Source organism: Motacilla alba, chromosome 9 (assembly GCF_015832195.1).
Source record: "Motacilla alba alba isolate MOTALB_02 chromosome 9, Motacilla_alba_V1.0_pri, whole genome shotgun sequence".
Taxonomy (NCBI): domain Eukaryota; kingdom Metazoa; phylum Chordata; class Aves; order Passeriformes; family Motacillidae; genus Motacilla; species Motacilla alba.
The window spans coordinates 21,300,208-21,316,978 of NC_052024.1; the positions used below are offsets into that span (position 1 = coordinate 21,300,208).

General features: G+C 47.4%; 2 protein-coding genes across 2 annotated transcripts; both read left to right on the forward strand.

The window, feature by feature from the left end:
- The first annotated feature begins 6,564 nt into the window (after positions 1-6,564).
- EIF5A2 (eukaryotic translation initiation factor 5A2) lies at positions 6,565-11,522 on the forward strand. The gene is made up of 5 exons (XM_038146193.1): positions 6,565-6,663; positions 6,885-7,083; positions 8,453-8,557; positions 10,068-10,199; positions 10,444-11,522. Exons 2-5 carry the CDS (start codon positions 6,919-6,921, stop codon positions 10,501-10,503), a joined length of 462 nt encoding a protein of 153 aa, XP_038002121.1. The 5' UTR covers positions 6,565-6,663; positions 6,885-6,918; the 3' UTR covers positions 10,504-11,522.
- A 2,999-nt stretch (positions 11,523-14,521) lies between these two features.
- Positions 14,522-16,571, forward strand: RPL22L1 (ribosomal protein L22 like 1). The gene is made up of 4 exons (XM_038146194.1): positions 14,522-14,580; positions 14,817-14,909; positions 15,286-15,407; positions 16,318-16,571. The coding sequence occupies exons 1-4, from the start codon at positions 14,572-14,574 to the stop codon at positions 16,460-16,462; spliced, it is 369 nt and encodes a 122-aa protein (XP_038002122.1). The 5' UTR covers positions 14,522-14,571; the 3' UTR covers positions 16,463-16,571.
- The last annotated feature ends 200 nt before the right edge of the window (positions 16,572-16,771 follow it).

Consider the following 16,771-nt stretch of genomic DNA (forward strand, 5'->3'; position numbering starts at 1 on the left):
CAAACTGGTTGGGATGTACTTCCCTTGCTTTGCTATCTGTGCATTACGGAAATGCTGACTGATCTCATACGGAATTCACAGTTGCAATATTTTTTTTGAGAATCTTAGAAACTGTGGCTGGGCTGATGGGTGTTTTTCCTACATTTCAGCCAGACTATTTAGCTAGCTCTCTCTTTCCTCCCAGGAAGCCTCTCCTCTCCTCCTTCTCACTGCTGCAGCACAAGGCACAGCACAACACTGACCACACAAAAGGTCTGGGCACTCTTGGCCTCCATGTGAGGAGACTTGAGCCCTGCTGCCACTCCTTCCATGGTGTGACCATTGCCAGGGCACCTCCTTCCCCATCTGCACCTTCCTTCCCTTCCTTTCACACAGTGCTCAAGACCCACGGGCTCCAGGTCCAGCCAAGGGCTCAGGCTGCTCATAGAGCAACAATTAATGATGACCCAAAGAAGAAATGGATATTGGAAGGTTAACTGGAAGGTGCCACTTACCTAACCCCCATTTTGCATCACTTAGCATTTTGCTGGCTGGGTGTGCTTCAGCCAAGATAGTGTGCAAGTAGGAGGTCATGCCATTTCCACAGCCTTGTTTGTGCTCCTTTTGCTTCTTTATGAGACATTTTTATGTGTCAGAATCAAACTCCGAGGATTTTTCTTCCTTTTTTGGGGGCATATTTTGGAACCATTGTAAAAGCCTGCTCTCTGCTTTGACTTTTAAGATTTGCATGTTCCTTGTTGTGATACCAGGTTACTTTTTAGCAACTTTCTTAGGGTAGAAACCCATTATTTATTTAGAGATGGAACACCAGCATTGCTTGGTCACTGTGTGCTCACCACGGCTGCTGGTGAAGCAGCGGCCAAAATGTAACAGAGGATGGAACATAATGAAAGGCACAAAATAGATGGGCTGAGGAGGATCACACTGCTGCTATGGGTTTGGTTTTAGGGGAGGTTCAAGCTCCTTTCCATGTGCCTGAACTTTTTTCCTTTGTAGACTTTACTGTCTTGGTATTAAGACCCTACAGCAAACTTTGGTCAATTCCAAATGATGGGAAGAGTAGCCACAAGGTCAACTGGCAGAAATGCCTGGCCCTGGTGTGTGCACTGAAGCAGTAAGATTGCACCAAAGGCTTTGCTGGAGTGACTGCTGGGATTTAACTAGAGGAGAACTGGGTCAGTGCTGTCATGTGCTGCAGTGGTGGGTGACCCGGGTCTGACATGGGGCATGCAGGGCTGCTGGAACCAGAGCCCAAGCTTGGGGGAAAAGAGAGCAGCAGAGGTGGGGCACAGGTCTGTGCGGAGCTGTCCATCTGTGTGCTGCACTCAGGTCCCCCCAGGTGAGACCAATGGCCACAGCAGGCTCAGAAGCTCTCCACTGGCTGTGTTTACTGTAAGTTAAATATAATGGATTATCTGAATTGTACAAAAAGGAGGGAAAAAAAGGGCTCTTGCTATCAGCATTGTTATCTAGGTCTGTTAGATAAAAGATGAACAACATCTATGTCATGTGATGGCTTGTGCTGCTGTTTTTCCCCTCTGTACATCTCAGACATACCTCCAGTGCCAGATGGGAGCTATTTTCCTAGCAGGACATATTTGCTCCACAGGTGGTAAAAGCTGTGCAAGCCCTCAGCTAAATCCCTTTGAAACAGGTGGTCCAGAGGTGAGACAAGGTTGGAGGAAACCCTGGAGCTGGTGGCAGCTGGCTTTGGGCCGGGATGGACCCTGACCGGAGGGGTGTCAGTGTCTGGCCCCAGCTGTCCACACTGCCCACTTCACCCCACTGTGAAGCACCTCTGCTTGCATGGTGCTGGGGCCTCTGTAGGCATGAAAGGCAGGAGGAGCATTTGGGGAGAAGTGAGGTTCAAAGCAGATTTGCTGCTGCTCTGAGAGCCCAGCCAGGCTGGGTTCCCTGTGATCATACAGGGGGTATGAAATTATTTCCTAAACTTCTGCTAAGTTTTGTCCTGTTGTCTGGGGGGCATCAGTGACTCTGCTGGCAGCTCAGCAGTGAGGGGCCTTATTGATCAACACTGAGCAGTCAGTCCTGGTTTTCCTGTGTCAGTGGTGAATGACAATAGAAAGCCCAGTTCAGTTACTGTAGTGCAGCACATAAATCAGTTTAACAAAGCCCACAGTATTAACACTGCCCACAGCTACAACACTGAACTTCCCAGAAGGGCTGCCTGGGCGTTCAGAGGCGCCCAAGGAAAATGGAGTGTCAGGCTGCTGTTTCCTCGCAGCAGCTGCCATGTGGAAGGTAAGGGACTTTTCTCCTTCCAGCCTGGGACAGGATGAGCAGAGTAAGGCATTGCTGGCCCTTTGTCCTCCCCATGGCTGCAGTAAAGGATCAAGCTGGGCTTCACTATCACAAGAGCACTTTAGCCATATGCCAGCACGGGACAGGGTCATTAGAGTTAGTTAAATCTGATTATATGTTTACTTTTGTCTCGTCCCATCAGGCTGATAATTAGAACTGTACACTTTATCTGTCCTTGCTACATGCAAGTTCCAGTTAAAACTTGTTCTTGAGACACAGCTTGTTGAATCATTATTTTTATCTCTCACCATTACAGTTTTACTAAGTTGCTAATCATTAAGAAAATTTAAAAGACCGAGTCAAACTTATTAGCTAAATGGTCGTTGCATTTCAGTAACATGCTAAATATGTTCTCATACCATGCCTGGCTAATAATGCAATATAATTAATAATCCCTAAGAAAGCATCTTGTCAGCAAGAGCTTTGACAGTGTTTTCCTAATGTGCTGAGACAACAGCCATTAGGACTTTTCTGTTGTGCCAACGGTATCTAGTCTCCCACTCTCTAGGCTTAATTTTAAAATTAGTTTGACTTCCCTAATTCAATAAACTCAGGACATTTGGCCCCATTAACGCTCTCCACACTAATTTATCACAGGTTTTTCTGCCTCACTTCAACTTGTTTTTCATCACTGAGAAGCACTACCCTCTATCTCTGGAGTCAAACAGCTGATAATGATGAAGCTAACCCAAGTACTGCGCATGCAGGGACAAGTCTTCGAGGTACAATGAATTTTCTGAGGTGTTCAATGTCCTTATCTTTCACTGGAAATCTATGGGAGCTGAGGAATTTCAAGGTAGGATATCAGGTCTGGATCCAGCAGAACGTGTGAGCATCAGATTAAATTTAAGGTAACTGAGTGGGCTCAAGTGTTTCACTAAATCCTGAAGCAACACTGGCAAATTTTACCCAGAGGCACAGCCTGAGTAGCTGAGCTGAAAGGGAAAGAATCTCCTCCCCAGCACTGGGGCAATAAATTCCGGCTGCAGATCAGCAGTCCTTAAATTTTACAGGCTGTAGATCCAACTGCAGACCCAAGGCTTGGGTAGTGTCCTGTGTTTTGCCTCCCTGCGCGCTGCTGAGGAGTGAGAATGGCTCTGTGACTCTGACTCTGGAAAAGTTCAGGCCCTGCAGGTCAGGGTGGAATATCACTGCTCCAGCACTGTGGCAGCCCCAGGAGGAGGGAACAGCTGGAGTTACTTTGTGCTTTCCTTCTTCCTGTGGGGAAGTTACAATTACAGCAGGCCCTGCTAGCTCACAGTGTCACCGCACTGTCACCCAGAGTGCGCCCAGGGTGATTCCCTGGGTATTCCCACTTGGGCTCAGCACAGGAAGCAGACGGTGAACAGCAAGAACAAAGCAGTGCCCAGAGCAGAGTGGGTGCCTATGGCAAGGTCACTACAGAGCGTCCCTGACCCCATTCCTGCAACACAGACACGCTGTACCTAGGAGCTCTGAGGGCCTGCTGAGCGTGGCACTGCCCTGCGGAGGGGGATCACTGATCTACAGCTTCTCTCAGGTCCTCCTGCTCAAAGCAGTGCCCACAAGGCCGCGTGAACCCGCACCCCAACAGCCAGGACACGGTGGGATCCCAGGAAAGTCAGCTCAGCAGCTGAAACAGAGACACTGCTCAGGCTGGAACAGGGCTGTTTACTCTGCTCATGACCTGGTATTTCTAATCGCGGGACCTGACCCCACAGCCCAGAGGTGTAAACACCACCTCCTGCCTTCCAGGGGCCGCCTGGAAACAGGTGGGATGTTTCTGGAAACAAGGGGGGTGTTTACCCCAGCACTGGCTGAAATGCATATTCTCAAGGCTGGGCATTGATGAGGCGCTTTAGGGCATCAAACACTTCTCCAGAACAGACACAACTCACTCAGTTTAAATCTTCCTGAAGTTTTCTGGTCCCTCTTCACTTCTTAAAGACACAGAGAGGAGAAGAAAAACTTGATAACATTCTGAGCCTACTGAGAGAAAAGGTGTGTGATCCAGCTGTGCAACACTGGAAAGAAAACACCTTTAAATGTGAAAGGCCATGGTATTTCGTTTACAAATATGCTTTGAATCAATTGCTGTTCTTGTATAGAAAAGCGGGATAATCACATTAATACTATCAAGAACTGCACTTTAGAAAATTAATGTCGATCTAGACAAAGGAACGATGCCTGCAGGCAGTAACTGATGGATTGGATTTCCAATGTTTTTTATTGAATCTCAAATAAAAGCTGTCTTGGAATATTTGTTTTGGGTCTGAAAAAATAAATATCATCTCCAGCGCACTTCAGTAAAAAGACTTTATTTAGCCCAGAAGATCTCTCAAGTAATTCAAAATGAATCTGTTAATTGTGGAAGATCAGCCAAATTTATCAACTGATACTTGAGAAAAAAAAAAAAGTCATCAGTAGTGCTTAGCCCCAGGCTGCTGCAGTTTGGGTTCAGAACAGTTGGTCGTTCTCTCACAAAGTGTTTTTTCAGAAGATAAAAAGCCCTAGAGCATGTGCAACTGGTCACACACTTGCAGGTAAACTAACACACACGGCACATGTTAAAACACTTAACAGGATGCCCCAGATCCTGCTTATCAACTGAGCCAGCAGTAAAACGGGCAGGAAAAAGGGTATCATCTCCAGAGCAGGCTGGGTGAGGCAGCATCCAGGCAAAGCCCAAGTTAAGGAGAGAGATGATGTTGGGGCCTCATGAAGTGGCCCCAAACTGAGAGCCAAACTGAACTCCTTGGCTGTACAATTTGGAGTGTGTAACCAATAGCGGGACCGCAGGCAAACAAATCACAAAAATCAACACAGATGAAATAAAACATCTCCTGGTGGACCATTTAAAAATGTGATGTTAAAAGTGACTTGTGCAGCTACCCCATTAGAGCACAGAGGACAAAGTCAGGGTCTCAGGGCAAAAAACACAGAGCAGCACACAGCAGCCTGTGGTGGTGATGACTGAGGCAGGTGCTGCCACTGCTGCCACTGAACCCCTGCATTTTCCTGGTTTTGTTGTGTCTGTAGGTGATCTGCAGGGCGCCTTACAGAGCCAGGGCTCAGCAGCTCACAGGAAAGCTCCTGGTGAATTTGTTGAAAGTATGATGACATCTGATTACAACAGATTTAGTAAAAAACAATCCTTTGGCCTCAGGACCCCCTGATCAAACTTCCATGGCCACAGACCTCTCCTGAGGCAGCGCAGGGAATGGTAGTTGGACAGGATGAGGGCTGTGTCACAGTTTAGAATACTTTGGATTGGAAAATCTCTTTAAAGATCATCTGCTCCAAACCCCTACCATGGGTACAGAGATCTTGCACTAGATCAGATTGCTCTAAACCCCATCCACTCTGGCCTGGAACACTTCCAAGGGTGGGACATCCACAGTTTTTCTGAAAAGGGTTTTTCCAAACTACCCTCTTTTCAGTTTGAAACCATTGGCTCTTGTCCTGTCACTACATCCTGGTAAAACTCTCTATCTTACACATAATCCTCCTTTATATATGGTAACACTGCAACAAGGTCTCCCTGGAACCTTCTCCAGGCAGAATAACCCCAATTCTGACTTTCTTTACAGAGGATAATCTTCATGGTCCTTCCCTAGATCTCCTCCAACAGATCCATTTGTTTCAGATGGTGGGGACCGCAGAGCCGGCCACAATATTCCAGTACTAATAATTCCATCATTACTAGAATATCAAACAGAAGCCCTCGGTAAGGATCTCAGCCATCTCCGTCCCTTTAGGCTGATTGTAATGGTCTCAAAACGCTCGTTTCTGATTACTCTGAGTGGGAGCACACGAGGTAGACAAAGGAGTTTTGTGTGTGCAGTCGTACACGGCTCACACGGCTTTGGGGACATTTTGGGGACACACATTCGCCCCAACGTTGGTCTAACTCCCACCGCCGAACGCCAGCCCCTCTCAGGCACCCGCGGCCGCCTCAGCCGCCCAAGATGGCGGCGGGGCGTGTGGGCTGCGGGGAGGCGGCGGGGCGCGGCGCCGCCTGGCGGCCGATGAGCGCCGCCTCCGCAGCGCCCCGAGCGCGCCCGCCCCACGCGGGAGGGGGCGTGGCCACGCGCGCGAGTGGGCGGGCGCGGGAAGCGCCGCCGGCACGTGGTTCGGGGGAGGGGCCGGCAGGTTACGCCCCACCCCCCGCGGAATGGCCGCGGGCCAATCAGCGGCGGCGGAAGTGGGGGGGCGGGGCCGGACCGTGCGCGCGCTGCCCGCGCCGCCCCTTCCCGCCGGCCGCCGCAGTGGTGTCGGGCGCGAGTGCGCCGCGCCCGCCGCTCCCGCCCCGCTCCCCCGGGACCGCCGCGACCCCCGGCACCCCCCGATCCTCCTCACAAGGTAACGGGGGCCGCGGGGACGGGAAGGGAGGGGGGCGAAGCGGGCCCGGGGGCGGGAGGCCGGGGGCCCGCGGCACGTGGCGGGTCCCGCCCGCCGCGCACGTGTGCGGGGCGGGGGAGCCCGGCCCGCGCTCCCCGCGGTGCGTGCTTGGGTCCGTGTCCGTCCCCCTCTCCCCCTGCGGCCGCTGGGCTCCGAGCCGACCCTCTCTCGTTGTCGCGCAGCCCCCCCGCCGCCAGTCCTCCCCCTCGCACCGCCATGGCTGACGAGCTCGACTTCACCACGGGCGATGCCGGCGCCTCCTCCACCTACCCCATGCAGTGCTCGGCGCTGCGCAAGAACGGCTTCGTGGTGCTCAAGGGGCGCCCCTGCAAGATCGTGGAGATGTCCACCTCCAAGACCGGCAAGCACGGCCACGCCAAGGTGAGCGCTGCCGGCCCGGCTGTCGCGCAGCCCGCAGTGTGCGCTCCTGCGGCTCCCGGCTGGCCGGCAGGGAAGGGTGTAGCGTTTCATTTGGCTCCGTGTCCCGCCTTTGCCTTTCTCGCACGGTGCCTCATCGCTCCAGAGCTGGCTCAAGGGGTTTCGATCCTGTAAAACAGGAAGGATTGAGGAGGGGGGGGTTGTTTTTTTTTCCTCCCAACTTTAACTCGTTAGCGCTTAAAAAAAAAAGTCTTAACGCTCATAGGGACACAATCAATTTCTGTAGTGGGGGTAGAGTAAGTTCTGGAAGGGGGGCTGATGAAATCACTAGGGCGTGGTTGGGTTGTGCTGTCGCTACCCACCAGAGCACTCCTGTGTCTGCCCGTGCCGGCAGACTTTTACTATTGCAGTGTTAGACAGGAGTGCCCGTGCTGTGTTACATAATCCAGAGCTCGGCGGACACGCGTTACTCTGAGGGCCTGCTCTGGCCCTGTTCTGCCGCCTTTGCCTCGCAGCTTCTTTCTTTATTCCACACTGAGAGAGGAGTGCCCGTGTCCCAGCAGGGACGTTCTCAGCCACCTCTGGGGCTGCAGCTCTGCTGCCCAAGCATTTGGCTCATGCAGCTGTCCAGAGCTTGGAGCAAGGCTGAAATCCCCCTTCATTCATTCATTCATTCAGCCGCACTTTAGGGTGGGTGTATCAGACTTTAGAGACAGATCTGTTACAACCACAGACTGAGGAGATTCGTAAGTTTCCACAACCTTGTGCCATATGTGCAGGGGAGTATTTGGGTTTGCCCAAGCTAGAGTAGACCAAGCTCTTCCTAGTTGTTTCCTTTCTCCTTCCCTTTTTTTTTAATGCCTTGTTTTAATAGATCCAAATTTCTTAAATACAGAAACAGCTGTCAGAGGGAAAGGATGTGAAAAGAACTGGTTAAAGTGGTCATCTAAGCTCCAGCTTCAGCAAGCACTGCAGCTAGCACAAAGGGAGGTGGGAGCTGCTGTGGTCTCTTTGCATGACCACCTATTTTCCTCTTAACTGCTTGTTCCTTAGAACAGCTAGATCTTAAAATAAACATATTCTTAACCACTGTGAACTCTTAGCTTGCTGCTGTAAATCTGCAGAAGATAGTGGAAGATAACAGTGGCTGGTCTTGCTGCCATGTAGGGTTTCTGTAGTGGGCTGTGGAAGGGAGTGAGAGGCCCCCTCTTGATGTCAGGGATGTTTTCATACCACAAGCAAAAGGTTGAGGCACAATCGGGGATTGCACATGGTCTCATAGGAAACTGAGTAGAACCAGCAGTACTGATGGCAATAACATCTTGCTTCTCCAGGACCAATAGTAACTGAAGCTATTTTTCTGCTCTTACAGGTCCATTTGGTTGGTATTGATATCTTCACTGGTAAAAAATATGAAGATATTTGCCCATCAACTCATAACATGGATGTCCCAAATATCAAGAGGAATGATTACCAGGTGAGTTAAGAGTCATACGAGTCTTTATACTCTCAGTACCACACACAAACTCTCTTCATCCCCAAATTTGCCTCTCAGTAAAGTGCTGTTGTCAGAATTAATGGGATTGCCTGTCTAGGCATGACCTAGCTGAACTTATAGCATTTACTGAATTGCTAAAACTGTTGAAACTCACTGATGGAGAGAGAGCTCCTTAGTGTATAAACAACCTCAGGTCAGACTAGCAGTCTCTAAGCATGACAGGTAATAGGCATAATTCATACCATGCTTTTTCTAGCTGTTGCTATAAGACCACTTCTGGATTCTTTGTGGTACTGGCATCCTTTAGAATATGGAGAGAGTTTTTCCCTGCTGCAAGTTAATATTATTTAAAGGAGAATCAAGATCTCACATAACTAAATATGAATCTAAGCATAAATTTTCATTTATAGTTTCACTCTTACATGGGGTAAATGAATCCCCAAAACAGTTCTAAATGGCATCTGATATGAATTTTAACTTGCTAAAGTTTTCTGCTCCTTATGGGGAAAGTGGCTTTAGGTGATACCAAATAGTTTTGAAGTTCCTGAGCTCTGCACTGAAATACATTTATGAAGGGAGCAACTTCTGTAATGCCTTCTGTGATAATGGTTGGTGAGCTCTTAAAAGCACAGTTCAGGTTGAGTTGTAAAATGCTATGTTCTCATTTCATTGGGAATAGTTCTGATCAGGAGCTGACATATCCCCATAATCTGGAAAGCTGCAATTGCTCGACAAAGGTCAAGTTCAGTGTTTTAGCAAACAGTCTTTAGTGTCTTCAGGACAGCTGATGCTGTTGGAATAAAGTGTGACCCGCCTGTCTTAGGGCTCAGACCTTCCAAGAAGTTCTTAGTGTTATCTTGGTGGTCTTTCTCTATTGTTCTGGGATTCTAATTTTCTGGATTTACTGTTACATGTTTGTAATTCCCCAAATGGTCAAAACAGCCATTCCCCTTATCCCAGGCTTTTGGTTAGGCTGAAGACAGCATTATAAAAGTGGGCCAGGACTTGGTGGATGTTCCCTAATTTATTAGTGTTTATTGTAACTTGTGGTAGCTCACTGTAGAGATGCAGGTAGAGAAGTGTATAGTTGCACTGTTGTGTGTTTTGTACACTTCACACAAGCACTGCTGTTGAGTGAATACCATTCCAGTTATTGTTTCTAATTCAGTGATCAAGAAAGCTGAACCGCTGACCTGGAAGCAGTACATTTCCTAAATCACACAGATGGGGTTTCTAGTGTTTTACCTACTAGGAAGTAACCAGCAGAATTCTGCTGGTTTTTGATAGCAGAATGCCTTTTGCTACAGTTGCCCTAGCTTTCAGCCCACTGAACTGTTGTTAAAAATGGTTTTAAAGAAGGTTTTAAACTGTTACAGAGTACTAAAGAATTATTGTAACAGGTAGAGTTCACTGCCTTCTGCTGACATTAAGCTACTACCTGCTGGTGAGTTCTGAAGTTTAACTTCTGAAAATGAACTTCTCTTTGCAGCTGATAGGCATTCAGGATGGGTATCTCTCCCTGCTGACAGAAAGTGGTGAAGTTCGTGAGGATCTAAAGTTGCCAGAAGGGGATCTTGGCAAAGAAATAGAAGGAAAATTCAATGCCAATGAAGATGTGCAGGTAAGTAGGGAGGGTGAACGAGAACAGTTATGGTTAATCCCACATGATACTACAGAGAAGTCTTACTCTGATATTGACCACTTGTATCTCTTTGTGAGGGGTGGGGATTGGTGCTTTGAGATGTAGGAGGACATTTGGACTGGAGCACTCTAAAGAGATGGGATGGATATTGAAATGTGAAAGTTTGTAACTTCTAGGAGCACTTCCTGTGGGCTGGAGCTCACCTCTGTGTCTTCTCTTCCAGATATCTGTCATAAGTGCAATGAATGAAGAATGTGCTGTAGCCATAAAGCCTTGCAAGTAAAGAAGATCACCAGGCTCGGGCAACTGCTCAGGTCTGGACAAACCACAGATCTATAAATTTGGTCCTTATTGTCACCAAAGCTCTGGCCTTCACAAGCAACCTCATTTCCTTTTTGAATTGTTAAAAAGCAGTGCTGGATTCTGGATTAGTGTTGCAGGCTAACTGGCAGTTTTCAAAATCACTGAGATTTTAATTCCTTAATTGTAACTATTTTAACATTCCTGTGGGTTTCAGCTACGGATCTGAGAAACCAATCAGGTGTTACTAGTGGATATATTTTTATTTGCTTGAGCAAAACAGTGTTTGTCTGTATGAACAGACAAAATACAGTATTCAGGGGCTTTTAGATAAGCTGGTAGGTATCTAGGATTATAAAGTGACCTAGAGCACAAATAGTATTTTTCTTGACATCTTTAGGTAGAACTGACAATAAAAGTAGCTTTTTTTTTCATTTTTTTTTTAAAGCTTAAGTACTTTGTGGATTGGGACTCTTGCAGAACTGTAGGTGCCAATCACAACTTTTAGACCAAGAAACTCAAGTGATCAGAAATGCCAGCTGGCTTGACCAAGCCCCAGTGGCCATGTGCAACTAAACTGTATTACCTCTGTTTTCTTCTTTGCCAATTTGTTGGCTTATTGTAATGATAAAATGGTTTAAAAAAAAAAAGCCTACCTGTGGTTTAGGCAGGCCTTTGGAATATTGAGTGGATAAGACATAGATAGGTCAAGGGGACACAAAGGTGAGAATGGATGTTAAAGCTATAGACTTTCACTCGAGGCCTTTGTCAGACTTGAAAAATAAAATAGAAAAATGCAGTTCAATTGCTTTCCTTTATTATATTTATCTTAAACTATAAAAGGGTGACAAACTCCATGGGAATCTGTTGCAGTGCTTCCAGCTTTAGGTTTTAGCCTTCAGGTTCAGACCATATTTTTGTAGCACAGGGACCACACGTTTTTCAGAAAGTGGGACAAAACTGTAGCATTGAGCCTAAACTAAATGCATGTGATTCTTTTTTTTTAAAAAAAATAAAACTATTGTATTTTCAAAACATAAACTTGACAGACAATTCCGAACAACCATGGCTTCACTATAAAAGTAAATAACTTGCTACCTAGTTAGGGAAGCTGGCTCCTGTCCTGGGGAGTTCTGAGTCACAGCAACACGCATGCATGCCTCTGACTATTTAGTAGCTTAACAAGGCTTCACAGCAATAGTTATGGAAGGATAATTATCCCGCTCCTCTCTAAAGTGTTCAGCTTGAATTCTAAAACTTGGTGACTCTTCATGAGTGGGGAAACTTCCTTAGTCCCTGGCTTAGACCTCTCTTCACAGCTGGTGAATAGTTTCATGAACTTGCCTTAATGCTCAGTGGCTGATGGAGGATGACACAGAAGCTGCCCCGGACAGCGCGCACAACTCACACTACTTGGCAGCCAGAGTTGGACTCCATGCTGCTCTTAACTGCTTCAGATGTTTTCAGCTTCATAGTTTGTACTCTCTAGTCCCCAGAGGGCTCGTGGCAGCTGTCCTGAGCTGCCCTTGGCCACGCTGGGGCAGGGCTTAGCAAACCTTGGAGGTGCAATGCAGGTGGCAGAAGCGTGTGTTGTCCACAGGCTTCCCATGCCGGGGAGAGCAGTACCAGTGAAGGTAAAGACAGCAATAAATACACTCTGGTAATAAAGCACAGCTACCTGGGACACCTGGCAGAGGTAGGACCTGCCACATGCTCTTGCCTAGCACAAAACATGTTGCGGGTGAGCTCTGTAAATAGCACCTTGACTGAATTGGCAAAGCTGCTTTTAAAAGAAGCTCTAGGTTGAAATGCTTCCAGAATAGTTCTGAAGTGGATGAGGAATAGTTCAGGCTAGTCTGCACTGTGCTCCTGTCTGCCTCTCCATCAAGCTGGTACCTGGAAGTCAGGCTTTGTTGGCTTTGGAGGTGACTGTAACCATTGCTGATGATTGAGCTGTGTGGTGTCACACGGGAGGTCACAGGTGGCTATGTTGAACTAATGCAAGTTCTATCACCACATTACAGATACTTCCAATACGCTTGAAAACTACAAGACTTGAATTTGTCCTTGCTCTGGTAGTGCTTTAGTCTATTTTCAGGTTCCTGTCTGTCCTCTAAAACCTTGTTGGAAGACAGGTTCTTGATGTCACTGGCCCACAATCTGAGCAGTAACTCAGACTGAGCTCTCTGGGACCAGGGCTGGTTTGAGCCCTGTTCCTGCAAGTGCAGTCCTGGCCTGACTGGAGTTTTCAGGTACTACAGCAATCTGAAGAGAGAGGTTTCATGCCCTCCAGCTTGCTGGAAGAGGCCCTCCTCGGGACTTCCAGATGTCCTTCTATTGCAACCTTCAGTTCTGCAAGATTTAAATGATTAAGTACTTCATTATAGGCTTGTTCTTATATACTTAGTTGTCTTTGTGAAGCACTTCAGACACCATGGAAGTGCAGAGCATCATGCATGAAGTTTCCCATAGGTACATAAGCATGTCTTAAAGCATAATCTCCAAGTTTCAGTAAGGTTAAAAGTTGCTTCTAAATTAAAACATGTATTTGAAGCTTTTTTTTTTTTTTTTTTCCAAAGTAAGACGCTTCAGTTTCCTGTCAGAATCGTTGCAACAAACTTTGTGATCAGTAGTCCATAGAGATGTGTATTTTTAATATCCATAACCAAGTGCTTAGGGAAGTTCTCCTTTCATAGCTTTACTTTAAAACAGATCTTACCAGTGTATTTGTTCTGTATTACTGTCTTAACACTTAAATTGTGTCAAAACCATAAACTTCTTATAGCTGATGGCAATTGCTTAGAGTAAAGCCTGTGAACACAGGGAGGTGGTGAGAGGTATTTCCACTCCAAATAATGCGTTTTTTTATGGCTCCTGTTCATTGAGTTTCTCTTACTACTTCACACAATTGGAAAGACTGCAGTGTTTCCTGCCTCAAATGTTGGCAAATAATACTTTGAGAATTCAGTAGATCCTTCTAATTTTTGCTTATAATGGTGGTTTTTCAACTGGGCTCTTGCTGGTTGAGCCATGTTCTCAGGGCTGTTTTTTTTTAAGCTGAAGTTCATTGTTTCTCTTGCAGGTTTTTCTAATCCGAAGTGCACCCAGAAACGGTGCACGGTCTGTAGTTTCACAATACAGATAATTTTACATAATCTGTAAAGAAGTCAAGTTTGTTGACAGTTCTAACTCTTATGGTTACTGCAGGTCAGTCTCACAGAATTCAAAATTCAATAAATCCCACTATTATTTTTTTTTTTGGTTGAGTAATTAGAACGTAGTTTGTTACAGTAGAACTAAACTTCAGGCTATGAAGAGACCTTGTTCAGGATATTTCGAGTATCCACTGGGAATGTCCCTGAAGGTGTGGATCCTGGAGGTGGGCGGAGGCTCTCCAGCACCTGCACCGCGGCCCTGCAGTATTTGGCATCCGAGAGTGACTTGCTTTGTTGAACTCCAAGGAAATGTTTGCTGTGCTTTGCTGTATCGCAGACCCCTTTTGTCCTGTGCTGTGTGTTGTAAGCGAACCTGGCGGCTGCTGCTGCCGCCCGAGTCTCTCACTGCTTGCGGGACCCTGCGACCTGCGAGATCCGGGCGTGGCGGCAGCTCCGGTGTCTGTTTGGGAAGCTCTGTTACTGTTCTCAACACCATGGAAACGATCAGGGGAAAGATTTGTACGTGTGTGTGTGTTTTGCTCCAGAAATAATAAAGGTGTCAGTGCTGTGGGGACATGGTGCTCGTTACAGTGACGGGAGCGCGGTGGGGCTGCCGGGGGGGTGGGGGGTTCGCGGCCACTTCCAGGGGGCGGGGGCCGGGCGGTTGCGGTTCGTGCGGGAGGAAGAGGAAGGCGTGCGGCCGCGCGCGTTCCCGCGGGAATAACGCCGGGAGCTTCCACACGGGACTCCCTTCCCCGCGCCGCCATCTTCCCGGGAGCGCCGGCGCCTCCCGGCGTGCCCCGCGCGCCGGCGCGGTGACGTCACCGCCGCGGGTATAAAAGCGCGGCGCGGCCCGGCGCACTTCCTTTCTGCGGGAGCGGCGCGGCGGGAGTGCCATGGCGCCGGTGAGGGCGGCGGGGAGGCGGCGCGGGGCCGGCCGGGGCAGCCGTGGGGCGGGTGAGGAGCCGGCGGCTTCCCGATGCGAGCGGGGCTGTCCCGAGAGAGTTTCGTGTGGGAGGCGGCCGGGCCGGGCCGGGCCGGCTGCAGTGAGCCGCGCTGGGCGGGAGGTGGCGCCTCCCCTGGGTCGGGAGGGTTTTTACGGCGCGGTTCGTTAAAGGTCAGGAATTCTTTGGTGTTCCAGCAAAAGGACCGAAAATCCAAAAAGTCAGCCTGGAAGTTTTGCCTTGACCTGACGCATCCTGTGGAAGATGGAATCTTTGATTCCGGGAATTTTGTAAGTCGTGGTTTTGCTCATACTTCAGACGCATAGTATAATAACAGCCTTGGTGCAGTAACAGTTGAAAGCTACATTGTAAATTACTTAAATCATCAACTGTACTTTAGCATACTGTCATAAAAAAAAAAAAAAGGCGTTTTTATAGCATGTTTCATACCTGTCCATGAATAGAACTGTTTATTTCTGGTTGAGCAAGGGGGGGGTTATTTTTTTTTTATAATTACATGCTGTAAAATATTTTTGCACTCTAAATACTTTTGTCAGAACATAAGAAAATGGTGGTTTTTAATGTTGCTTCCTGACTAGGGTCCCTTCCCTAGTTCATACCTAGGGTGCCATTCCCTAGTGTTCTATTTCTTTGATGTTGAAACAGGAACAGTTCCTAAAGGAGAAGGTTAAGGTCAATGGGAAAACTGGGAACTTGGGCAACACCGTTCACATTGAACGTCTGAAGAACAAGATCACTGTGACGTCAGAGAAGCAGTTTTCTAAAAGGTTGGCATGGGTTTCATTATCTTGTGTTTGTGGGGTTTGAACTGTGGGACGTTGGATGTAAAACCAGAGTAATTTAGCTTGGAAGAGATCCTTACAATCATCAAGTCCAGCCATAAACCTGACACTGCTACATCCACCAGTAATCCATGTCCCATAAACACACGTTAATATTCAGTTCTTGCTGCAAAATGAATTCCAATTAGTGCACTTCTGATATTTGGAGAGGTGTTAGCTCTGACCTTCGTAGCACTTGTAAATATTAGTGAAACATGTAATTGAAACAGATTTATTATGTCAGATATTTAAAAATCGCTTTTTAAAACTCAAGGCTCGATTGCTAATTAATGTTGACTCTTAAGCATATTAATAGAGATACTTTATATAGGTCCTTGGCAGTGTATCAGGGGAAGATGGACCTTTAAAATAACACTGAATTAATATCGGGGGTGGCTGTTTGATTGTTTAATTGGTTGTATTATAACGAATGTGTGCTCGATGTGGGTTGTTGCAAACAAACCCTTCAAGCCTGAAAGTGTTGAGTTAGGACAAACAAGAGCTGAGTGCACTGGTGGGAGGTACACATCTTTCCCTGAATCCTCCTTTTGTTTGCTGATACAGGTGCAGCAGAATCTGATTTGTTACACCAAGGTTTAGAACCAGTTACCAGTGCTAGTAACTGGACTGGACCAGTCTAGTTACTGGCATTTTGCTGTGTAGTCAAATTAATAATGAATTCCTGCATATCTGTAGTGAAAATATGCTTTTATTGCTTGTTACATGTGAAATTTTTCTGTTTCTGGGTATAATTACTGTGGTACTGCCCTGCTCAAGACATTGTCTGGGGTGGAGCGCAGGCAGCATCAGGGGGTGTCCAGTGAGAAGCTTCTACGGTGAAATTCCTGTTTTTCAGGTACCTGAAATACCTGACCAAGAAGTACCTGAAGAAGAACAACCTGCGGGACTGGCTGCGCGTGGTGGCGTCCGACAAGGAGACGTACGAGCTGCGCTACTTCCAGATCAGCCAGGACGAGGAGGGCTCCGAGTCCGAGGAGTGACAGCCTTGCCTCCGTGCTCGCTGCAGAGTACAAAAGACTAGAACATCTATTTATAAGAACACTCTAACTTATTGGTGAATAAAGGTTTTGTACCCTGTTGGACAGAGCACGGTTGGTTTTCTGGTGTTTTTCTGGAGTTCTAATTAGAAAACAGCACGGGAGTTGTTTGATTTGCAGTTTTCCTTCCACTGCCAGGAATCAGCTGTTCGTTTGGCACCAGTGAAAGACCCAGTAAGAAAAAACTGAGCCTTTTGCCCAGTACATGTGTAGGACAGTTCAATACATTTTTAATCATATTGGTTCAAATAA